Consider the following 25,896-nt stretch of genomic DNA (forward strand, 5'->3'; position numbering starts at 1 on the left):
TTAATTTTGGTAAATTCTAATTTGCTGAATTTTTGTAAAGCACTGTGCTTTTTGGTGTTGTATCTAAGAAATACTGGCCTAATCCTGGGTCACAGGATTTTCTCCTATGTTTCTTAGAGAAATTTTGTAGTTTTAGGGGCACCTGGGTGGCTCAGTGGGTTAAGCATCTGCCTTCAGCTCAGGTCATGATCCCAGGGTCCTGGGATTGAGCCCCGCATCAGGCTCTCTGCTCAGTGGGGAGTCTGCCTCTCCCTCTCTCTCTCTGCCCCCCTCCCTGTTTGTGCTCTCTCTTTCTCTCAAATAAATAAATAAAAAGTCTTTTAAAAAAAGAAATTTTATAGTTTTACATTTTATATTTATATCTTAAGATGTATCATGGGTTATTTCTTGAACACGACAGGAGGCATAGATGGAAGTTCCTTTTTTTTTTTTTTTGCATTGTTATCCAATTGTTCCAGTGAAGTTTGTTTAAGTAGATCACTTTTTCTTCACTCAATTTTAGTTTATGCCTCTGTATACATGTGGTATCCACGTGTAGATTCTCTGTACTATTTTATTGATCAGTTTGCCCATTGCTACACCAATGTCATATTGTCAAGATTACTGTAGCTTTAAATGAGTCTTGAAATACGTGTATAAGTCTTCAGTTTTGTTCTTTTTCAGAAGTGTTTTGGCTATTCTAGTTTCTTTGCATTTCTAAATTGGACAGGACTAGCCTCATGTGGGACACACAGATGAGAGTCCAAACTTCCCACACTCGCCATCAGCTCCTTATAAAAAAGGATTCAGAGATAGATAGTCATTACACCTTTATTTATTTTTATTTATTTATTTATTTATTTATTTATTTATTTATGTGACAGAGAGAGATCGCAAGTAGGCAGAGAGGCAGGCAGAGAGAGAGGGGGAAGCAGGCTCCCTGCGGAGCAGAAAGCCTGATGTGGGGCTTGATCCCAGGACCCTGGGATCATGACCCGAGCCGAAGGCAGAGGCTTTAACCCACTGAGCCACCCAAGTGCCCCTATACCTTTATTTAGAAGTAAGTACACAAGTATCTTGAAAGATACGTGTTTGATAACTCGAAAGACAGGAAGTGAGAGAGGAGGGAAGATAAAGTTTATGGAAGAGATGAAATTTATTGGTAGAAATTTGATAAGTAGGGAGTAGACAGGACATGAGTTAGCATCTAGAGAGAATTATATAAAATACTTTCAGCAAGAATTCCAATTGGATTGTGAGAAAGGGTGTATAAAAAGTACAATGGGAGACAAAGCTGAAAAAAGGGGCTGTCTTCAGACTGTAGAGAGTCTTGAAATGGAGGTTGAAGAGTTTGTGCTTAATTTTCCGGGTGATGAGGAGCCATGGAGTTGTTTTGTTTTGTTTTGTTTCAGAGAGAGAAGGTTTCTAATTGGGAGGGGATTGTCATGGGAGTTGAACCCACGGCATTAGCTGAACCACTTGAAGCTCACGTCCTGTTACAGATCCAATCACATCTCACCTGCTGGCCCCTAGACGCAGGAGGAGGAGGAAGAAGAGGAAGGGAGGACTAGGACTTGTGGGAGAGGCTGATTGGCAGCAGGGCTTTAATTTCAATGGAATGTTTTCATGGGCATTGCCTTTCCCTTCCTGGATGGGTGAATGAGTGGAGTTTCCTTGGGAGTGTTTTTCTTGGGCACTTTCATTGGGTTTCAACTAAAAACACAGGATATTGGTATGGATCTTCATGGTTTAGGTTGAATTGCAGGCCACCACCAAAACTTCCTTGAGGTTACATTCTATCCAACCCTTCTCGTTGCTCAGATGCCAACCAAACACAGATGTATAGAATGCCGAAGCTGGAAAGGGCCTCCGGGACCATCTGAACCAAACTTCTCCTCTTATTCCCACTGTTCTGTGGAAAAGTGAGAGCGGGAGAGTGACTCAATTCCAATAATGTGAATCTGATGGTACCATTTACTCTGTAGAACCCTTCAGTGGCAGCCCAAGGTCTTTAGCTGGTGTGACCATGCATCCTGGTTTGCCCAGAATAGTCCTAGTTCTTCCTTGTTCCTCTGGTGCAATTATTCATAGTGACCCCATTCACTCTCCAAAGTGGACCAATCTGGATGAGAAACTGTATGGTCACCCTAAGTACTGGGTATGGCCCCAACTATGGGGCAGAGAGTGGAGTCAGGCATGGGGGTAGGGGGGTAGGCTCTTAGAGTTACTGTAGATGGTCTGTGAGTCCATCATGCTTCTAGAGTTTCTCAGTCAAAATAAGACTACTACATTTCAATCATCTAAGGTAAATGTTGAAGTCACATATAGGAATCCCTGGAAAATACGGGGACATAATGACCTAAGGGATCCAGCCCTCCTTATCTGCCCTTTCCCCTCCCTGCTTATCTCCTAAACACCTGTGGTCCTGCCCTAGGGGTCATTCATGGTGACAGGACTCTGTCACACCATTTCAGGACTCAGTGCTTTTGAACATGTTTCTGTCTGCTGGAAGACACGGGCCACCCCCACTCCCTGCCTTGTCGGACCCTTGAATGCTCCCCTTCTTTCAAAGCTCAGAGTTGCCACTCCCCTGTCCTCCTTCCCCACAAAGGGCAGGCCTGAGCTCTCTTTTCTGAGCCTCCCTGTGCCCTGTTCTCTTCTGTCCTGGCACCAGCCCATTAACACTCTATATGGGCTGTATCTGTGGATGTGCGTGTCTCCCTCCTGGTGTGTGAGCACCTCAAGGGCCTGGGCTGTCTCAGCTCTGAGCATGGTGCCTGGCCCAAGGAAGGAATGCAGGAAACGTTTGCCAAGTGCATTCATTCAGTCAGTATTGAGCATTCATTTTGTTCCAAGCACAATACTGCAGGGGACCCGGAAGGGCACGCAGCAGCATCCCTGTGGCTGGACCTCAGAGTCCAATCCGTGAGCCGATGCATGTCTGAGCTGCCTGGAACCTTGGGTTCCTCTCAGGAAGCCAGAACCCTTCAGAACAAATCAGTCTTTTTCCTTGCAGCTTCTTTGTGAATTAAGAAGCATAAATCTCTGATCTATTTAAAAACAGGGAAAGGGAAGTCTATGGAAGCTAAAATAACTTTCTCAAGGTCACCGAATTGTGTGGTTGGTCCCCTGGGAGAGAAGCCTTGTGCCTTGGGCCCAGCTTCATCTGGGGGGAGGGGTGACTGTGATCCCACAAAGCCCTGCCCACTCACATGGGAGGTGGGGGAGAGGGTCCCCAGGGTTGTCTGTAGGAGACAGGCAGGCTGTGTTGGTGCCTGTCACCAGACAGGGGCCCTTCCCAGGAGCTGGTTCAAAGCCTCAGAGGCTGAGCAGAAGCCAGCAGAAGCCCCTTCAATGTTTGTGGTGAGGAGGGCTCTGCTCCTCACGGTTTATTTGTGCAATTCCTGGAGTGAGAGGGAAGGTTTGCAGCTGGGGCTGAAGTCAATACCAGGTCCCAAGATGCTCCACCAATGATAATGCAAAGCCCTGAAGCCAAAGAAGAGGGAGGTGGGAGGGAGAGAGGAGGGGGAAGCAGGAAGCGGGAAGGAAAGTGGAGTGTGGGGGTGGGGAGGAGGAGGGTGGGGGGGCATGGGGAGGGAGAGAGATTGAAATCTGGAGACCCTCAGGCTGAGCTGAGATTCAGCTGTGGAGGGGGAGGAAAGATTCAGTTTGCCCTCAGAATTCTGTCAATCTGTCTCCTTCTCTCTCTCCCTCTCTCTCTCTCTCCACACCCACCACCCCACTTTGTCACCCCAGTTCATTTCTGCCTTGAAACAGCTCCCCCCATCCCAGCTCAGAGCATTCTTTCTCCTTGCATTTGGAGGTTTGGCGACTTTGGGCTGCCCCTGGGTTCCCAATTCAGGACTCCTCCTTCCCGCCTTCATCCCTCCTGAATTCCATATTTGAACTCTCTTGGGGACAGAGAAGAGTGAGGCTGAGAGGGGGCTTCCCATAGACCTGAAGGGAAAGGGGACAGTTCCTACGGGAGGTGGCAAGTCTCCCTGTCAGGCTGGGGATGGTGCGGGCCCTGCGCTCCAGCAGAAGCACAGGCCTGCCTGCTGTTCAGCCCGCGGCCTGGGAGCTTGCCCAGTCTCCCTTGAGGTAGGGACTCCAGCTCTGAGCCTCTCTGTTAGACGCCATAGCAGGCTCTCCCAGTTCTAAGCAAATAAAAAGCCACAGGGACGGCAAAGAAAGTGACTTGGAGGTGGTGGAGGAATGCCAGCTGCTGGCATTTCTGAACCCTGAGACCCAAAGTACTCAGCAACCCTCAGGCTTTGCCAGGGGCCTCTCTCCGGCAAGCCCTGGGCCTTCTCCCACCTCTGACACTGCGTCTCTCTGCTGCTTGAATCTGCCGCCAGAGGTAGATTCCTCCTGGTCACTTGCCCACCAATGACCACATACGCCCTTCCACTTCTTGGGGTCACTTCCCTCCTCTGTGGGCCCATCAATGCACCCAAGTATAGCTGAGTGAAAAGAGAAATATATAGAGAAAAAGAGAGGGCATTCCTGTTCACTGAGGGGTTGTGGTGTGAAGGGGGTGCCATCTTGAACTTCAGTCTGGAAGGTTGAGTCTGCGGTGTGCTAGGACACCCTGTGCAGCGACTCCCCTCACCCTTCCTTCCAGGTAATCTGGCAAACATCCAGAAAATGGGTGCTGCTGCAAGAGGGCCCAGCAGGGTGGCCAGAGCCCTCCCCAGAGCCTCCTGGGTCCGGTGTCCTGGACATCCTCCCTGCCTCCCCTTCCTCCTTCCCACTTAGCTCACTTGAGTCAGGAAGGCATAGATTCGGGGCCTGATCTAGTGCCCAGCACACATCAGGGGCTAAACATGTTAGTTGAATGAACAAGGGAATGAGTGAATGATGAAAACATGAACCAACTAGAGAGGGGGAATAACACAAGACGGTAGGTGGAAATCGGAAGGGGCAGAGCCTGGGGATGAGGGTGGGAGGTGAGAGGTTAAAAGGGAGTTCTGTGTTCTGGGGCAGATAATGTGCACTTGGAGTTCACGAGTCACACCCAGCTAACTGTGACACTGGCATAAATAGTTCCACAGCTCACACTGTCGGCACGCACAGACCCCCCATTCGGCAATAGGCGTATTGGGACAGTAATTCAGGGGATTCTGTCTCAAAGCTGGAGGACCCCTGGGACCATGGGATCCCACCCTCTTAAATAACAGGAAACGACTTAAAGGCAGGTGAGTGACATTGCCAAGGTCATTCCGAGTTGGAGCAGGGCCCATACCATCTCCAGGTCACGTTCTTCTGGCTCCACCTGTCCTCCTCCAGGGGATTTGAAGAGGCAGCTTTTCCTGGACAACATTGATTGATGGTTGTGACTCATAAGCACATGGAACCAGTCAGACCTGGCCTTTCTCTGCCCTCCCTTTTGAAATCACCTCTAGCCCCGGAGCCTCCTGTAACCTCTTCTCTGCTTCGCTGGCTGCTCTCACCTACCAAGCTGCCTACAATTCCCAGGCTTTCAAAAAAGAAGCACACATTTCCCTTGAATCACCTGAGGGGGCCCTTTATGTGAAATCCTTTGTTGGGGCACCTGGGTGGCTCAGTTCCTAAGCGTCTGCCTTCGGCTCAGATCATGATCCCAGGGTCCTGGGTTGAGCCCCACATCAAGCTCCCTGCTCAGCCAGAAACCTGCTTCTCCCTCTCCCATTCCCCTTGCTTGTGTTCCCCCTCTAGTTGTCTTTCTCTCTGTCAAATAAATGGATAAAATCTTAAAAAAAAAAAAAAAAAAAAAGAAAAAAAAAAAAAAAAAAAACCTTAAAAAAAAAAAAAGAAATTCTTTGTTGATACCTAAATTCCCCAGCAATTGAGAGTGTCTCACTCATCTGTTTCTCTACAGAGACAGCACATAGTAGGTGCTCAGTCAGAGTGTGCTGTTGGGAGGAGGTGGGGAAGGACGGAGACCAGAACTCTAGGCAACCTGGGGAGTCATGAGTTTTGAGCTTTGTTAGTGGGTCTTCTCAGCAAAGTCCTGCCCCTATGGTGTGGCCTGGAGTAATGCCTTTCTGTGCCTGTTAGACAAGCAATAAGTGTTTGCTCTTAGACATGCATTTATACTCAAATATATGCAAAGGATTGAACTCGGCTCCCAAAGCAAGTTAAAATCAAACCAGATCAAGTTGGTAGGGAAGAGTTCAGTAATGGAGACTGCTGCTGGTGCAGGCTTGTGAGCCCCTTGCCTTTGCACATGAATTTCCAGAGATGCAAGCACAGGCTTCCTTCAGTAGCAATTTATGACTCAGTTCACTTCCAGTCTAATTCCGGAGTTGGTATCTCACGGCCATGACTAGTCAGGAGCAGCTGTGGGACAGGCACTGGTAGAGGACACATCATGTGAATTTTGTTTTGATGGCTCTTTTGGAGTGGAGTCTGCAAAATTACATATTCAGTTACTTAAATGTTTCAATCAAGAGGGAAAAGAAAAACCCAAGGAATGGCTTTCAACCGTACTTCAAAGATGGCAGCATTTTTAAGGTCATAACCAAAGTCAAGGAGGAGTTTAGAGATTCTCAGCCTGGACTTGTCATAACCCATAGTGTTTCTTGTAATTTCGAGTGATGTCAGAGGTTGTTTAAAATACAATGAAGTATACTTTAGCCTCAAAATTCACACACACACACACACGCACACACATACACACATACGCACACGCACACACACCCGCACACCATATGATGCTTCGTTATGTATATTTGCCATGGAACACTTTTGCTAAGAGTTGGATTGTGGGACGAGCACAAGCAAGAAATCGAGCAGCAAGTAGGCAACTCATATCCACACGCCGCAAAGTCACTGGAATTGCCTCTAAAAGAAAAAAAAATTTACAAAATAAAAACTCTCAAAGAAGAAAAAAACACAAAACTTTGTACGGAGAGGGAAATTCTTATTAAAGGGGCATAATACATGGAAGCAAACCCTGAAAGCTGTCAATGTTTGGCTAGCATCGTTCCGTGGTGGTTAGGGATATTTTGGAAAATAAAATAACTTTACTGTCATAAGTTACTGGAGCAAGCGTGTCGAAGTGGACCAAACTGGGCCCTGGGTTTTAACTGTATTAGGTAAAGGGCACAGCAGGAAATAAGGCTAACAGGAGGGGTGGGGCTGGTCTTTGAGGGGTCTTATAGACCTTCTGAAGGAGTTTGAACCTCACAGGCAGGGAGAGCTATGGAAGATGTTGCAGGGGAGAGGGAAGAAGGTGGGTGTTGTGTTTAGCAGAACGTGTCAGTAGCCCCATGGAGAGAGATTGGCAGAGGGGGAGGCAAAAAGCCCAGTTCAGAGACTGTAGCACTAACTGATGTGTGAAATAGGGAAGACATCTGAGCTGGGGTAAAGATGATGGGCTAGCTGTGGGGGTATTTAGATAGAATTATCCAAGCTCTTGGTGGATGTGATAGCAGGTAGGCGTGAGGGAAAGAGAGGACTAAAAGACTGCTCTGAGCCCGGGGATCTGGGACGACGATGGTCATTAGATCCTCCAGTGTTCTTCTGGCTAGAATGGCAGCCACTGGCCACAGGTGTCTGTTGAGCCCCTGAAATATGGTCAGTCTCCACTGAAAGGAGCTGTCACTGTAGCATATACACACATTTCAAAGACTCTGTACCAAAAAGGAATGTAAAATACCCCATTAATCATATTGCATGTGGATTACATGTTGAAATATTTTGGGTATATCATAGGGTTAAATAAAATATTAAAATTTATTAGACTTTTTAAAATATACTTTTAAATAATGTGGCTACTAGAAAATTTCAAATTGCCTCTGCTGCTGGCATGCGATCTCTCTTGGGCAATGCTGCTCCTATGGCTTCCCATTAATCCTCGATTCACATCCAAATTTCTCACCATGACTGTCAAGGCCCTCTGCGATCTGACCTCTGCCAACCTTGCTGGCCTCAGCGTGGGCCACACTCCCTTTGGTCAGCATGTTTCAGGCACGCTGGCCTTTCTGGTCTCCCAGCATGCCAGTGCTCTTCCCTGCCTCGAGGACTTGGCCCTGGCTGTGCCTCTGCCTGTATGTTCTCTCCCGAGATCTTAACCTGTTGGATCCTTTCACCATTCACATGCCATCAGCGCAGACATTGTCTTTTGAGAGTGCTTCTTTTGACCACAGCTGTTTCTAAAACAATTTTATCTCCTTCCTACAATATCACGCTATCCTCTTGCCTTTTTATTTTCCTCAGAACACTTCCTCTGTATGGAGATTACCTTGCCAATTGTTTTGTTTGATGCTTTCCTCTCTCTTCCTGATTACTATTTAAATTCCTAGAAGGCAGGGACCCTGTCTTTGTCCCTTTTGTATTGCCAGTGCCTAGCACAGTGCCTGGGACATAACGGGTATACAGTCAATATGGGTGAAGGAATGAATGGAGAAATACAGAAACATTGAAAAGTGGAAGGTTTGGAGAGTGTCTGAATTGTTATTTGCTGTGTAAAAACCCCATCCCTAAACTTAGTGGCTGGAGAATGGACACCGGCCGGCCGGGACGATGAGAACAGAAGCTACATCTTACTGTCTGAATTAGCCTGACTTCATGCTCTTTCTCTGTCTTCATTAGCAGAACTTTAGTATTCCTCTTTGTTAGTATGACCCTAGTTCTCCAGGAGTCTCCTGCTCAGGGAAATGGTTCGATTGTTCATTAAAGGAATTTCCCTTCCACTCTTCAAGGGAGATAGTGACAGACAATGTGTCCTAAAATCCTCTGAATTGCTCAGCTGAAAATCCTTGCCTTGGGTTTCCAGCAGTCTTGGATTGTCACGGGGTGATTCTTGCCCAATTCTAATTATATCCCCATATGGAAAGACTGCCTTAGACCAGGCTTCTAGTTATCAATAAATTCTGACCTTCTCTCCTGTCTTGGAGATGCTGACGAAGCTCTGCTAGGGGTTCTCCCTTACTACAGTAAGCAGTGAATTTATCTTTGTCTTATCCACAGACCGTGTTCATTTTCCTTGGGGCCAGCTTTTTAGGCTTAACAGAACAACTGTCATCATGTGGGATGACGGGGCTCCGCTGGCCAGCTCTTCTTCTTTTTTTTTTTTTTAAGATTTTTATTTTATTTATTTGACAGAGATCACAAGTAGACAGAGAGGCAGGCAGAGAGAGAGGAGGAAGCGGGCTCTCTGCTCAGCAGAGAGCCCGATGTGGGGCTCGATCCCAGGACCCTGGGATCATGACCTGAGCCGAAGGCAGAGGCTTTAACCCGCTGAGCCACCCAGGCGCCCTGGCCAGCTCTTCTTTTCCACATGCTGCGCTGCCATTGTCTTAGGACTCCACCAGCTGAAACATCCAAGATGGCTGCCTGGAACGTCTGGTGCCTTGGTGGTGATGGCCGGAAGGCTGACCTCAGCCAGGATGCTGGGATGGCAGGACCTCTGTCTCTCTCTCCAGGTGGAGAGGTGTTGAGGTCTCTCCCTCTCCTGCGGCTGCCCTCTCCCACTCTCTCTCTCTCCATCAGTGTAGCTGAATTCTCACAATGGCAGCTCAGGGCTCCCCGATGTACAAGAGCGAGGCTGCCAGTCCTTCTTAAGGCTTAGGCCTGGAACAGCAGCACTCTACTACCTTCTGCTCATTGAAACAGTCACAGGGCCAGCATCAAGGGAAGGAGAAAAAACTCCACCTCTCGACTGCAGTCATGACATCTTGATCTCCCAGAGAGCTGAATTCAGAGACTTAGATGCTCGTTAGTCATTACGACTGGGGAGAAGAGTGGAGCCAGAGGCTGAAGCAAGGCTGAGAAGATGGGGAGGCTTCTCCTCGATCCTCAAGGTGAAGCCCTGGGGCTGAGTCAATCCTGTCCTACAAGCAGAGGAGCCTAACAATGTTTCTGAGAAGCCACAGTATGCCAGGCACTCCCTGGGCTGATCTTAACAGATGGATGCAGAGAAAAGCATCTGATTGTCCCTGTGCGCCAGCCTCGCCGTGAGAGACCCAACAAAGACACTCAGGACTCCGGAAGATGGTAATTAAATGATGAGCTGAACTGTCCTGATTATTAGCATATAGGGGGCATTCGGAAAGGAGAAATAGTTTCTCCAAGCTATTGCCCAAGACTCATTTTCTTAAAATAGAAACACCAGTTATAAAAGGAGCGTACGTACTTTACAGAGTATCTGGAAAATGGGGAAAGGAAAAACCCCACTGATCTGCTTCTTCCCTAACCCAGGCACTTGGACAGCGCCTCCCAGCCTTGTCCTGTGAGTGGGTGCAGTGCACATACCTGGGAACTGTTAAGTAACGGGTGGCTTTGGGGGGCTTGCTCAGAGGGATACAGAGAGGACTTCTCGGTCCTTTACAAAGGAACCCGCTGGGAGAAGTGGCTCCATTGGGGCTCTTCTTGGGTCTCCTGTCATTCATCAAACCAGGACAGCCAGAGTGAGTGGCAGGCAAGGGCGATATGAAGAGTCTCCCAGGAACTCTGAGGAAGTCAGGGCTTGGAGGATCCCTGGTGTGGAGAACAGGTGCACGGGGGTCCAATGCTGTGCCTGGAGGTAGGAAAAAGAGGGACGGAAAGAGGCAAGAAAGGAGGGAGGACACACCAACACAAAGGTTGCCTTGGGGTGCAGGGTAGGGGCAGTGTGAGCCCTCTCTGTGGCCCTGGGTGCCATGGTCAACCATTCATAAGCCTTGCCCAGGCTGGCCGGAGGTAACATCTTCTGTCTTCACTGACTGGGTCCCCAAAATTGGATTAGGCTTTTTGTTGACTGACATTCAGGGCTTCAGGAGTTACCTCCTCAGTGAGGCCTTCCCCGATTACCCATTCTAAATTAGACCCTAGCCCCACTTCAGTCCCCTTCTGCCCTGTGTCCTGTTTTAGTTTCCTCTTAGTATCTACCATGAGCTGACATTCTCTCCTTCATTTCTTTCTTTCTTTTCTTTTTTATTGCCTTCTGCACGTGGAAATGGAATGTGTGCTGAGAGCCATGGCCTCCCTATCTTGTTCCTTGCAGAAACTCTGGTGCCTGGAACAGTGCCTGGCACAGAATAGGCAATGCGGTAACCCCTAGTGATTGCCTAGCCAGTCCCCACCGGGAGCTGCTCGGTTGGCCAGTGACCCATCCTGGGCAGGATGCCCCTCCCTGCAGGTACTGGGCCCCCAGCTGCAGGTGACCCTAACAAACACTAGCTTCTCCTCTAAAGAAAACCCTCAGGTAAGAGAGGCTCATTTTGATCTACCACAAAGCCAAATGCGAACCACTGACTGCTCCAGGCAGGAGAGAAAAGCCAAACATAGCGTATCTAGAAAGTTAGCAACTGCTTCACTGCTAGGGAACATTCAGCTTACAGAGACCGTAAATGCAAGAAGCATTTTTTCTGGGGTGGCCTCATCTGTAGCTGGTGCTCTGGGATCACGTGTTACACCCTTCTGTGCCTTCCCCCTCTGCTTTCTCTGGGTCCCAGTGTGACTCGTTCACCTATTGCAGGATGGCTCTATTTCAAAACAGCCATGCACGTAAGACCTTCAAAATCGGAAGGCTTTTCTTCCTTCTTAAAGTTGGAGATTTCCTTCCCGATTCCCTCTACAGAATTTTTTATTCTGAAAAATTCCTGGTGATGCATTTGTGTTGAGGATCATGAATCTTTCTGTTGAAAAAAACAAAACAAAACAAAAAACAAAAAACAAAAAAACCCCAACTTGCCTTTGATTGCATTTATTCTCTGACACCTGGGAGACGAGGGGAAGGAACCTGCAGTTCTCGTGCCTGAGAGATTTCAGTTATGTGTATTAAGGCAGCAAAGCAGGACTAAGGAGAACAGATTTCCAGCTGCTCTGACTTGGTTCACGTTACATATGTAGCAAAAGTGATGGACCGGGGGGACTGAATGTAGGCTTCCCTTAGAAGTCAGCAGGGAAGGGGTACTTGGGCAACCACTGAGACAGGCGTTAGAGCAGGACTCAGGCCCCTCCAGTGCTGCAGAGAACGAGGGAAGGCTAGCGCTCCAGCCAGAAGATGCGGGTTCCAGAGACCCCTCTCTGCTACTTTCTAGCTGCCTCCGGGCCAAACCAACTACTATCTTTGAGTCCTGCTTACGTCTGTGGATTGCTTGGGAATCAAATGAGGTGGTGTTTACGAAAGCATTTTGTGAACGTTGAAGTATTATTCAAACATTGGTTATTGTTTTTATTAATACCCAGCCCCTTACTATGCTGGGATACAGATTTCTGGATGTCTTCTGGGTGGCAGGCACTGTGCCATATGCTGAAAGTACAGAAAAATATGTTGTTTCTGCCTCTAAAAAACTTGCCCAGTCTGGGTTGGGGAGACAGAGAAACAGAGACTCTAATCCAGTAGCATCAGTGCTGTGTTCGAGGCCCCAGGATGGGGCAGAAGGAAAGGGGTCCTGGCAGGGAACTGGAGGCATCCTGATGGGCTTTCAGAAGCAGGCAGGTGGAGCAAAATCTTGTGGGACCCATGGGGTAGCAGGTCCCTAGATGGAGAAGTGGAGGAGGGGCGCCCCAGCACAGGACAGTGTGTGTAAAGGGAAAGAAGCCAGAGGGAGCTTGGAGGGCACTGAAGCAGCCCGGCATGTGGGTGGTGCATGGATAGGACGCAGCTTCCTTAGGGTCAGTAAGGCAGGTGAATAGGCTGGGAGCAAATCACACAAGTTTTTCAGTCTCAGAGGCGATAGGAAGCCTCTGGAAGTTTTCTCCCACTGATGTGGTTGCTGGGATAGATGATGGGATATAGCTGATGGTTTGGGGAGGGAGCATGACTGAAGGCAAGGAGCTCAGGCTGGAGGAGGGCAAAGCAAAAGCCCAAAACTCCTGGTGACCCCTGACACTCAGGGAGGAGATGAGTAGGGCGGAGGAAGTCACGTTGAGCCCGGGAGGCAGAGATAGGCATCTCATAGGCACAGGGTTTGAGACATACTGACTGTCTGGTGGGCAGCAGGGCTCTGGTTTGGAGCTCAGGAGAGAATTCTAGATGGGAGATGGCAGATTTGATGGTCTTCGTGCAGATGCCAGTCACTGCCGTGGGTGGCCAAGCATCAAGGGAAACAGGACATGAATGGGGTTTTCAGGGGCAATGACCTTAATGGGGTGAGTACAAGGAAAGAATCCAATGATGGATGTTGAGAAGTTGCTAGACAGGTTGGAAGAAGTTAGGAGGAAGATATGCCCCAGGGGCTAACGAAGGAGGGAATTTCAAGGATAGAGTTTGCACCTGGTCGAAACCTCAGGAATGCTGCTGACAGAGGAGAAGACAGAAAAGTGACTATCTGGCTTGTTCACCGAGTTTTGCCCTGGCCAGAAAATTCTGTGGAGAGGGGGACACAGAAGCCTGGCTGCGAAGGTGGCCATGAGAAGACTGAGACAGTGGGGGCCGCGAGGGACATGTCAGGAGCTTCCTGGTGAGAAGGGAGAGAAGTTGCTGGTGGAGAGAGCAGCACGCTTGAAGTTGGCTCTGTGGAGACTGTGGAGAAATAAATGTGATTCTAGGCTGCGGAGAAAAGTAAAAATAAGATAAGGGAGGTTGAAAGTCAGGAATAAAAGTGGATGTTTTGGTGGCCCACACCTTCCATGAAGGGGAAAGGGGTGGCATCACAGCCCATCTCTGAAAAAGGAGGGAGGAACAGCCAGGTGAAGGCGAGCTTGAGGGAGGTCAGGAGATGAGGAGGAACGGAGATTAAAGAGAACTGGATGCCACCAAGGACAGATCTTCACCCGAAGAAGGAGGAGCCATGGTTTGGCAAGGGTCTGGGGAGGCAGAGACTGTGTCCTCACTCATAGCCCATGGCATCCATGCTCCCTGACCCAGGTACAAACCCCGACTTCCGGGACCCCATTCCCCAGCCTGGGTGTGCACACTCCTCACCCTGCCCCCCCACCCGACTTCCCCCCTACTGGCGCCCTGGGTGGGGGACATGAAGAGTCATTCATCCAGCAGGCTCACAACAAAGGGAGAACCAGACAATGAGGGGGTTCACACCCAGGCTGCGGGTAAAGGGGAATCCACTGAAAACAGAAAAAGTTTCCAGGGAGTACAGTGGAGAGGCTGAGGGGGGTCCTGGCAAAGGAGAGAAAGCACAGAGCTGAGGCCGGGACCCCAGGCTGGAAGCCGTGGGCTAACCCTAAAAGCTGACTTTTAAAGAGGAAGCTGAATTCAGCCTGCCATCAGGTTAGACACTGATTGCCAGATTTCAAGATGATGGACTGTGGGAAAGGCAACTTCTCTTTTTTAAGCCAGTGTAGGTTTAAATATGACTCTGGCCTGAGGTCTCTGTGACTTGGTGAGGCGAGAGCAACATTTTAAGTTATCCTTTTTGTTTTAAAGATTTTATTTATTTGTTTTCAGAGAGAGAGAGAGAGAGAGAGAGAGAGAGTGCACAAGTAGGCAGAGTGGCAGGCAGAGGAGAGAGAGAAGCAGGCTCCCCACTGAGCAAGGAGCCGGATGCAGGACTAGATCCCAGGACCCTAGGATCATGACCTGAGCTGAAGGCAGACACTTAACCCACTGAGCCACCCAGGTGTCCCTAAGTTATCCTTTCTGAAAGGCTCCCAGCATTCAACTGCTTCAAAAATGCCTCTTCTGTGGCTGTTTTGAACCGACAATGAAATCTCAAACATTTCACACAAAAGTAGTTTCAGGGTTCCCTAGAGGATCATATATTATGCATCCCCTCCAACCTCGGCCTCCCCATCTTGCCCCTGCCCCTACCCTGAAACAGGAAAACAAAAATAGCACGAATGAGGCAGGGCTCAGGTTATGACGGGAGGTCCCACGGATCTGCCTCTTGCTTTACAGGTGTTTGGACAGAACAGACCCAGGGAAGCCCCTTCTACCAGCCTCCTACCACCCTCCAACCTTTGTTCTAGATGCAACCTTCGGAGCCATCTTCCTGGCCACCCTCTGCCTCCTGGATGGCCAACACCCTCTTTTGAGCTTAGCTCCTTATTACAGATCCACCAGATCTCCCAGATTCGTGAGAATTATTCCACTAAGGTGGAGGCTGCTATCGGCCCTGCTCAACATCCATCCGCGGGGTCCTACCCCTCCCTCTGTCTGGGCTCCTATTTCCACAACCACAGTGTGGCTCTGGAGGGCGTGGCCCAGGAGAAGCACTAGGGCACTGAGCTTCTCTTGCAGGTGCAAAACCAGTCCAGTGGCAGGGCCCTCTTCTAGGACGTGCAGAAGCCGTCCCAAGATGAGTGGGGGGGGAACCCTGGATGCCATGGAAGGCGCCCTGGTTCCAGAGAAGAGCCTGGGCCAGTCCCTTTGGAATCTGCCTGCTCTGGGTTCTACCTGCTCAGGCCCCCACCCCTGTGACTTCCTGGAGAGCCACTTCCTAGATGAGGAGGTGAGAGTCAGCAAGTAGATGGGCGGCCACCCACCTAGGAGACTCCAGAGCCCAGCAGCCTTCCAGGGGCCCCTCTGGCCTCTCCCTGGTCCCAGGGATTGTGCCTGAGCATCTCTCTGCAACCACTAGGCATCTTTTTAACCGCCCTGGAGCTCTCTCCCAAGCCTGGATCAAATGGACCACAATAAAGCTTTTTGCTGCCAAAAAACCAAAAAACAAAAAGCACACAAATGAGTCTTTAGTTCGGATTTTTTTTGTTTTGTTTTGTTTTTGTTTTTGAGGCTTGCTCTCTTCTGCAAGGCATTAATGGCCAATTCCCCAGTTACCTTGTTATGTAGAGTTTCAAGGGAAATATCTGTGTGATTCTGCAAGATTCTGTTTGTTTGTTTTTTCATATTTTATTTATTTATTTGAGAGAGAGAGCGCATGCACACAAGCAGGAGGAGGAGCAAAGGGAGAGGGAGAAGCAGACTCCCCTGCTTCTCTCATGCGAGGGAGCCTGACATGGACTCAATCTCAGGACTTCAGGACCATGACCCCAGCTGAAGGCAGATGCTTAAATGGCTGAGCCACCCAGGCGCCCCTTTGAAAGATTCTATTTGTATAAAAATAATCAGGGGGTCCTAATTATGGAACAGAACACAAGAAAGAAGAACTTTGCATGTTCAAGAGTATTTGTTCTTTACAAATCTGGGATGTAGGAAGACTTCCTTTACATTTTGTATCCCGTCCCTGAGCCCACATATCTATTGGGCATTCACTTAAATGAAGAAATGCCCTCACCACTTTCCCACTTAACTTTGACTCCTCAATGTCATATATGGCAGTTGCTTTTGAAACTAATTTGACATTGCCTTTGCCCTCTCCGGGCCCTGTTTTTTCTTTTTTTTTTTTTTTTCTCCTGGTCCTGTTAAGGAATGGTATTCCTGTTATATATTTTGATGCCATAAGGACAGATTTTTATGGCTAAGGGGGGAAAGCTCATAGAAGAGAAACTATGGAGCAGGAAACATGACATTTTGGGTGCTGGGGTTTGTCCACGCCAGTGTTTCTCTAGGCAGGAGTTTTCTGTGAGCTGGACTTACAAAGGTCATGTCTCATGCTGGTGAGTAAATAAGGGAAATGAATCGAACATGAAAACAGATCACATTTGTGAATAATGAAATAGTAAGCTACAAAGAGCATTCCTTAAATAACGTTGCTCTCATTGAGTGATACTTGCAATTTTAAAGGAAAAAAAAATGCATCAATCTCTGTTTGCCCAAAGGCAGACTACAACTCAAACATATCCAGACATAGACTAGCTACAGTAAAGCCTTATTATTAATTTAGGCTACAATTATTTACTTGGGTTGCAATCAGAGCTATTTTTCCTACTCCAAAGAAAGATTTATACGGTTTGCTTTTGAACAACGCAGGAACTGTAGCATGGATCTCCCCCATCCTCAAATCTGCATATAATTTTTGACTCCCAAAAGTTTATCTCCTAATAAACCACTAATAAAGTGTTGATCAGAAACCTTAGTGATAACCTAAACAATTAATTAACACATATTTTGTATGTTACATGTATTACATACTGTATTCTTATGGTAAACCAGAGAAAAGAAAATGTTATGAAGAAAATCATAAGGAAGGGAAAATATATTTTCTAGTACAGTACTGTATTTACTGAAAAAAAAAAAGTCCACATACAAGGGGACATGCAGAGGTCAAACCTGCATTCTTCAAGGGTCACCTATTTTATAAATAATATTGCAAAAGCCATGTTTAACCGGTTTAGGAGAATACGTTCTTTAAATGACTTTATTCGTTTTATAAGAGCAAGTGCTTTTGTAAACTATGAATTCAGACTCAGTACAAGTATTTACAAAATTTACTGCTCTCCCTATTGGATTTTTAAAATTTAGATTTTTCCCTAATTCAGACTGACATTCTTGTTTAACGAGACTAATTCAGTAAGTTTATTTAATCCAGTAAGTGTACTAGTAGAAAAATTCTAGCCAGTTGGGGAACTATGTTTCCTAAATGGAAGGAGTCCTGATAAACAACAGATCACGTTCTTTTTTTCAGAAAAGAAGTGGGCAAATGAGAAGGATGGGAAGCAATTTTTTAGGATCAAGAAGGAAAGTGGTGGTATTTTTAACTCGTGTTTTTCAGTTTTCCCAGTAAGATAACAAGATATTACAGTAAAGTATAGGGTCTTAGGAGCAGATATGTGAGCAAATCCCAGGAGATACCGTCTTCCTTTCATGTGCTGTGCTGTGAACATGATTCTCACCAACACGGCCCGGCTACATACAGAATCTAACGTGTGGCCTGTTTGCTTGCAACAGTGGAACTACAATGCCCATCTATTCGGGTCTGCTTCCCCATCTTTCACTGCGGATGGAAATACTTGGTTGTAAAATCATCCCAGACCTTGGTCGAAAGTTTTGAACTATGCCAGATACAGATTCTCAGAGCCACAGAGCATGTGTCAAAATGTAGAGACACATGGAAGCAAGCTGAGGAAAGAGGATCACAGACCATGGAGTTGAAAAGGACTTTATAGAGACTTCTGGTCTAAATTTCCCACCTTGTCGGGGAGGAAATGGAAGCCCAGTGACTCTAGGGGACTCACTCAGCATTTCACAGGTAGTGACCAATTTGGAACCCGGATTCCTTGAATTGTGTCCAGTTCCTTGACCATATCTCGTAGACTGTGCTCATTTGGAACATACTAATATCTTAAAAGGATTAATTTTCAAATTAACCATTTGACAATAGCTTTTCTTCTGTGGAATTTGACTAGTTACATACCATGCCCGCCGTGTCTGTGGTCACACAGATTCCCAGGTTAATCATAATTTGGAGGACCAAAAACTTGCCTGCTATGACATCTCCCCTTCTTTTGCACTAGCAAGGTGCACTACTCCTTTTTTATGGCACTTAACACAGACTAACTATTATTGTTATTATTTTTTTTTACTGGTTTGTTTCGCCTACTAGACCGTGAGTTTGCAGCTGTAGAGCTCATGCCTTTCTTCAGCCTTTATTCCCTTAGTGCCTCATTCAGTAATTTTTAAAAAAGATTTTATTTATTTGACAGAGAGAGACATAGAGAGAACACAAGCAGGGAGAGTGGGAGAGGGAGAAGCAGGCTTCCTGCTAAGCAGAGAGCCCTAAGCGGGGGCTCCATCCCAGCACCCTGGGGTCATGACCTGAGCGCAAGGCAGAAGCTTAACCAACTGAGCCACGCAGGGGCCCCAGGAATTATTGAATGAGTACGTGAAATTCAAAAACTATGGAAGAAGCAGCGGGCCTTTCACCTAGGGCCTGGTGCAATTAAAAGCGGCCCACTGGGCAAAGTTCAGGGTTGGCATCCTCGTTTGGTGAGCATCCCTCCCTCACTGGAGTGGCTTTGACCATGCGTTGAGGTCTCCTGTGCCAAGCACCATTCTAAATGCTTTACGTGCACTTACTTTATCCTCACCACCTTATGAAATACTGTCCCTCTGAGCCCCAAGGTACAGACGAGGCTCAGAGAACTTAATTTGCCTTGGTCTTACAACCTAAGCAACCTGAAGCCAGACGCTATACTCTAAACCCTCGGACTTCTGCAGTAAACCAAGGACTGAAGCAGACAGCTTGGTCCTCCCCCCCCCCCCCCCCCGCCCCCCCGGCCTCTAAGCCAAGTTATATATTTGAAAATTTAAATAGGACTACCTCGGCGAACGTCCGGAAATTTCTCAAACTGGACCTAAATATTTACCCATCTCTGCCTCTTCGTTCACCTTCCTATGCCTCCTTTCTCTTCCTGTTGATCTCATCTTTCAGCTCTCAGCTTCAAGTGCCAACTCTCTGAAAAACTTACCTGGTTTCCTCTCAAATCAGAATTAATCTCTCTGTTCTTAGGTGCCCTTTGTTTAAACTTCATTTTTGGCGCTTACCTCATCATACCTGGGATGAGTCACCTGAATGTTTGTCTGTCTTCCTAGCTAAACCAGAGCTCTGGGAGTTAGGGGCTGGGTGGGAGTTACTGCTATCTTCGCAACTCTTGCGGTGGGCCTGCTGGACACTTAGTAGGTGCTCAGGGTTTTTAGAAACGAGATTTTTTTTTTTTTTTTTTTTTTTTTTAGGAGTTCAGAGTTGCTGTGGGGTGGTTCTGTCTTTTTTGGGACGCCGGTGTGGGCCGAGATGCCCTTCCCCCTACCCCCCGCCCCTCCTCCACCCCCTCCCTGCCCACTCCCGCTCTGGCTTGGCCTGACGCTTGGCAGGGCCTCGGGTGCCCTGACACTGGCCTCGGCCCAGTTTCCCCGGCTTCTAAATGCGGCCCGGAGCTACCGGGGGAACTGGAAAAACACTGGCAGGCCGCCCCACCCCCAGGCCCTGGCGGGGCCGGGCGGCCGCATTTCTGCGGCTGGGGCCTGCTGCTTGGGAGGCGCTGGGGCCCGGGGCGGGGGAAGCGGGGGAGGCGGCCGGGCGCGGGCGGCTGCCTGCCTGTCAGCGGGAGCGGGCGCGGGCTCGTGTGTCAGCGGCTCCCTCCTCCCTCTCCCCCTGCCGCCGCCCGCCCGCCCGCCCGCCGGGCCTCCCGGCCTCCCGCCGCCGCCGCCGCCCGCTCCCCCCGCGGCCTGGCAGGTTGCCGGCTGCACAGGCGGGGGTTCGCGCCGTTCTCACGACCTCTCAGGTTGCCTGAGCTCATCTGGGAGCTATTCATTTCCTGCCAGAAAGCAGCCATGCCTGCTAAGCAAACCACCTTGGCCGCAGGGCCGCCGGGGCTGGCCCGGCGTGGCCGCCCTGGCCTGCTCCCGCCCCGGGCCGCGGGCCCCGGCGGCCTCCCTTGGAACCCCCGGGCCTCCCTGGCGGGCGCGCGGCGGGGGCAGCTCGGCGGCCCATCTGGTTGCACTTAGGAGCCGAGGAGGAAGCTAGCAGCGGGCTGTTACCGGCCAAGGGGTGTGGGAAAAGTTAATTGACTTTAATGACAGGTTTCCCGGGACGGTGGTGACGATGAGGGGGTCCAGTTTAACCCCTGGGTCCCCATTCCAGAAACACGTGGGGTGGAATGGGGCGCGAGGAGGGGGCGCGCCCCGGGGTCGCGCTTATTCATTAGAAAAGGCTCGCGTCTCCACCAGGGAGAGCTCCCCTTCCAGTTCAGCGCCTTTCCCGCTCCGGATGCTGCCAGGGACTGCAGGGGGCCGGGGCCCTGGAGGGTCTCCATTGAGAGGATAATGCGCGTTGCAGCGGAGGCCGCCTGCCCGCATCCGGACGTGGAGCTGCGAGCTGGGCCTTATCTCTTGGAACCATCGGGACTGCCCGGGGCGGGAGAGAGGGGCCGCCAGGGTGTGCCTCGAGGTCGTAAAACTTGGCCAGGCCGGGTGGGGGGTGGGTGGGCAAGGTTGCCGTCGTCTTTGAAGCTTCGTCCCCCACCCCCTCCCCACCCGACCAATTACTCCAGAAACAGCCTGGGTGCAGGAGGACGCAAGGTCTTCGAAATAAGACTTTATGGACTTGGCAATGTCCCAGATAAGGGAAATGACTCATCCAAAGTGACACAGTCAGTTTAGTGGGGTAGCTGGCACCAGAGCCTGAAAATTCCCATTGGGGCCCAAGATGTTACTCTTTCTCCCCATGTTGTATGGAAACAGATGCTTCATCTGAGTCTAGACCCAAATTCCAGGGGAAACCCCCCCGATTTTCAGATTATCAAAAGAACAAATGTTTACCTCTTTTCCTTAAATATATTACTCCGTCCCCCCCAAGAGATCTTCTTTTCCTTAAATTTCCCTCCCCCAAGAGATCTCTGTACTTTTGATGTTAATAAAAATTCACTTTTTCAGTCGTTCCCTTTTAATACACGGAAAGACAAAGAGATTTAAGTTGGTGTAGAGATTGCACTGGTGTGTGTGTGTGTGTGTGTGTGCCTTTTTAAAAAACATACAGGTGTTTTTTATAAAAATGAGACCCTGATGCCTCCATTATTTATGCCGGGACAGTTAAGGACTTCTAGGGAGGCAGAGGAAAGGTTTGCCAAATGAAGCATTTAGGCTTGTGTTGGGTGTCTTCACAGAGCAATTGCTTTATGTTTGTGTTTAAACAAGAGGGAAATCATGCAAAAATGGTACGATAAAAAGGAGTGTATGTGTATATATTTGTGTATTTCTCCGGGGTGGGTATTGGACTCCTTTCACATAATGAGACAAGTAGGAGACAAATTTTAAAAAGTATCTTTAAAACTCTCCCTCTGGGTCCGAAGCTGGGTCGAAGGTATTCGGGTAGAAAAGTGCTGTCTGCTAGCTCGATCATTCCTGTGATAGAGCCGCTCTCCACACTGGCCTGTGGGAAAGGCCAGAGCAAGGCGGGGGAGAGGTAAAGCTTTTGAAACAAGACAGAAAATCGTTGGCTTTATCTTTGTTAGGAAGGCTTCAAAGATTGATTTCTCCCGCCTCATCCTTCTCCTCCCAGAAGCCGTTCTAAAAGAAGGGGGATGAGAGGAGGCTGGCGGGAGGGGCCGGGCGGGGAGGAGGACTGGCCGGCCGTGGGGGAGGAGGGCGCGCCCGCCAGACCCACAGCGCGGCTGATGTGTCTGGTCTCGCAGGGCTCGTGGTTTTCATTTCCCCAACACCTGGATGCAGTCAAACACCTGGCCAAATCTGACAAAATCTGACAAGCCTTTGTGATGGGATTTGGAAGAAATTCCCTGCAGATCCTGGCACAGTTTAAAGCTGTCCGCTTTGAGTTAGGACTTGTTAAGGAGGGTTATGTGAGCTGAAACCCGATACAACCCTTTTGCTTCTATCTGGAGCCCACATCTTGCCTGGAAATGGGGCATGACCAAGCAAAGGGGTCGCTTGCTGTTTGTATTAAAGGGAAGATGGCCTGTGTGCCTGCCAGCGCGGCCCCCACATGCTTTCTCTATTAGAGCCAAGCGCAGAAACTTATCAAAAACATATGTCTGGTGTTAATCATCTGGACTTGGGCTCCACTTGGGAGTCTAACTAGCTGTCCCTTGGCAGAAGGAATCTGTTGACCTTCTCAGCTTGCTTGAAGAGGGTGCAGAGAGGCATTTTCAAACTTTTGGATGCTGGTACAAGGGAATGCCTAGCTGCACCTTAGTATTCACTAATTAAACAGGCTCTAACACTGGAAGGCTAGAGGCTGCCTGAATCCATTTACTTTGGACAGACGCAGTGCCAACAAGGGTCTTCCTTAATGGGAGGTGAGCACGCATTACTCTATTAACTTCATGACTTCAGCCGGGTTCAACCTTCCTCAGAAGAGGTAGTGGGAGAACCAGGACTGAATGATTTACCCAACTGCAACAAAAATTTTTTTGAAATCCTTTAAGAGATAGACCACAAATTGATCAGAGTAGCCATATTAGATGGGTTCCTGCAAATTAAGTGTAATTTAGTTCACGGAGCGTTGGTAAAAGTTTTGATGGATTTTTAAAAATGTTCTTTTAATAACAAAGGAGCCAGTGACTGAATTTTCAAAATTACCTGTAATCCACATTCTGCCAAGAGCCTCCTCTTTTTTTTTTTTTTAAACATATTCTGAAATAATCAGCTCTAAGACATAGGAGCTTTCATTCTTTTTTCTTTTATTATATTTTCTCAAATAAACTTCCCAAAAGGAAGATATTTTAAGAGCATTTTCAAACATCTTTGGCATCACATAAAAAAGAAATCTCGTGTAAAAAACGAAATGTCATCTGAACTTTTATAATACAAAGGCGCAATCCAATATGAACATATAAAATATATACAAATATAGTGCATGGTCAGTCACTTAATACAGCTCTCTACAAAAAAGTAACTTTTTAGAAATAAAAAAAAAAACAAAATAACCACTTAATCACAAAAGTCCTCTTTTCTCCCAGTGTCCAAGTTCCTGTTGAGTGTCCCAAAGGAAGAGAGATGGGTTGGGAGTTTAGGGGGAGGGGTGACCTGAGCCCCTCAGTTCCGCCACGGCCTCCACATGGAGTCCGCCGTGAGCGAGGGGCCGCTGGAAGGCGACACTGCGTTCGGGCCCACGGAGGTCCCGCTGTTGCTGGTGTAGACTGGGATGACGGGGCCACTGTGAGCGAAGGCCCCGTTGGGGATGAGGAAGGCAAATTGGCCGTCCGGAGCCGGGACCACCTGGAAACCGCCGAACACCTTAGCAGCCTCTCCAGCGGGGCTGCCCAGCTTGCAGGGCGCGCTGCCGGGAGGGGGCGCCGCGCCCCCGGGGATAGGCACGAGCGGCGGTGGCGGCGCGAACGGCGCGTGCTGCGGCCCGCCGGGTCCCGGCGGGGGCGGCGGCGGCGGCGCCTGCAAGGCGGGGTGCGGCTGCCCCGGGTAGGTCATGGCATTGATCTGGGTCATGCAGTTGGCCAGGTGGCCGAGCAGCCGGGTGCGCACCTCAGTGTTAACGCCCTCGCACGTGGACAGGAAGCGGGTCACCTCGTTCATGCACTCGCTGAAGCCGGCGCGGTACTTCCCCAGTACGCTCGGGTCTGTGCTAAGCGCGGCTGCGGGCCAGAAGCAGACAGACGGGTCACCCAGTGGCCCTGGCCCCGAGGCCACCGCCTCCGCCCTGGGAGGTCCCCGCGGCGCTCCTCCCTGACCACCCGCCCGCGGAACAGCCCCCGGCTGGCGTAGGGTGGTGGTTTAGAAAAACCTTCCACCTCTCAACACTAGCTTGGCAGCGAGAGTCGAGACGGTTTCTCTCCATTCCCCGCAGCTCTATTTTAACCCATTCAGCCTCACATCTGCCCCCACGGTCCGCGCGCGCGTAGTGACCTTGGGCAATGCCCTTCCCCCCCTTCCCCGCCACCCGGACCTCATTTCCCCTACTCTAATGGGGGAAGCGGGGAGTGCTAAACCAGGTGACCCCTAGCTTCCACGCAGCTCAAAACCGCCTCGGTTCTGAGTCTTTTCGTCCCCACCCGCTTCCCCCCACTGCCAAGCCGCCCGCCACCCTCGCCGCTACAACCTCTCCCTCCCTTTCCGGAACAGTAACAACTTGAAGTTGTGGCTATAAATAAGCCCCAGACCGTGGGAACGCAAGAGTGAGCCAAGGCAGTAAAATGTAGCTGAATGCCTCTCACAACCACGGGCGGAAGTCTGGAAGAAATCACCGCGGGGCGAAGGGGACGCCCGCAGAGAGGGACGCGGCGAGCCGCCCTCACCCGTCATCTGCGCCCGCTGCAGGTTCCGGAGGTGCTTCACTGTCATTTCCAGAATGTCCGCCTTCTCCAGCTTGGAATGCCGCGAGCTCTGCACAGAAGAGGCAAGGCACTAAAGTGAGAGCCCCGCCAGCGGCCTCGGAGTCTGGGGTCCCTCCCCTTCACCTCCCGGCCGCGGCGCCGACATCCTCAGACCCTGGAGGGGGCTCGGCCCTCTGGCCTCAGAGAACGCAGTGCAGGCGGGGACCATCCCGCCAGTTGGGGGTGGGGTGGGTCACGTTTTGTACATGAGAAATGGTATTTCATTTTTAATTAAAAAAAAAAAAAAGGCAGCATTACCCACTTACATCTTTCTTAAGAGCATCCAAAATCAGTGTTTTCAGCTGGCTCAGACTTTCATTTATTCTTGCTCTTCGTCTTTTCTCCATGATAGGCTTTGAGGACTGTAAGGAAAAAAAAAAAAAAAAAAAAAGAGCCCTGAGTTCCCATGGGATATGCCATTTCACCCCGGGGTTTCAAGGGAGAAGGGAGCCCCCCAACCCCGACTTAATTTCTTAGGGCTGCAGAGAGAGAGAGTGGTACTGCCCTTACCTTTCTGTGCTCAGATGCTGTCTTTGGTTTATCCGGTGTCGTGTTGACACTGGCTGGGGTAGCAGCCACCGGGGACGAGGAATTTTTCTCCATTATATCAGCTGGCATTTTCTGTTGCTTTTTTTTTTTTTTTTAAACCCTAGAGAATTTTATTTTTGGAGTCCTTCACACAAAAAATTGTTTTGTTTATGTCCCTTTCACTTGAGACTCTCACAAAACTACTGAGCAAATGCTGAGGGTTTATTATAATATCTTATGGCTACTTGGTGACCGGTAGCGCTATTCCAGGACCAAGGAGAGAGGTAGACGGGGAATTCCACTGTTATCTGCACCAGCTCCGGATCCTGTGTGATCCCCAGGCTCTGGCGGCCTCTATATATATCTGGGACTGCACGCGAACGGCTCGTGTGAAACTTCCCAAACTTTCTTTCCCACAGTAACTTTCAGCCAATGGGAGGAGGAGACACGCGGCACAGCTCGTGGACCGCGCCCCCCCATTGGCCGCCAGGCACAAGGCCTGGCGGCCAATGGCGCGCGCCTGAGCCCGGGGCACCGGAGGCTACAACGTCAATCAAAAGGATTTTAACCCTTTGCTATTCTTCCTGCTGGGCTTTGCTTTAGAGAGGATTTTTCCGCAGGTTTTGTCCCAGTCTAGTTTATTTCTTTTGGGGCCAGGGTCTTTGCTCTTTATTTCCTTTCACATGTGTAATAGAGCTGCTTTGACACTAATAAGAAGTTCATTTGAAATATATTAAAAAAAAAAAAGACTTAGAAGGACAGGGATAAAAGAGGAGAACGTGTGCAAGGGTGTGAGTTAGAGAAACATCTAAGTGATTTCCCGCTCAGACACTATACACT

The 25,896-nt window shown here is 49.4% G+C and overlaps 1 protein-coding gene across 1 annotated transcript; it reads right to left on the minus strand.

Moving 5' to 3' along the window:
• Positions 1–22,899: 22,899 nt before the first annotated feature.
• LOC111155108 (hes family bHLH transcription factor 1) lies at positions 22,900–25,381 on the minus strand. The gene is made up of 4 exons (XM_022515166.1): positions 25,039–25,381; positions 24,795–24,890; positions 24,451–24,538; positions 22,900–23,790 (listed from the first exon to the last, which is right to left on the minus strand). Exons 1-4 carry the CDS (start codon positions 25,144–25,146, stop codon positions 23,237–23,239), a joined length of 846 nt encoding a protein of 281 aa, XP_022370874.1. The 5' UTR covers positions 25,147–25,381; the 3' UTR covers positions 22,900–23,236.
• Between the last annotated feature and the right edge of the window lie 515 nt (positions 25,382–25,896).

This window comes from Enhydra lutris, unplaced genomic scaffold (assembly GCF_002288905.1).
Source record: "Enhydra lutris kenyoni isolate GAN:26980312 unplaced genomic scaffold, ASM228890v2 scaffoldscaffold39, whole genome shotgun sequence".
Lineage (NCBI taxonomy): Eukaryota > Metazoa > Chordata > Mammalia > Carnivora > Mustelidae > Enhydra > Enhydra lutris.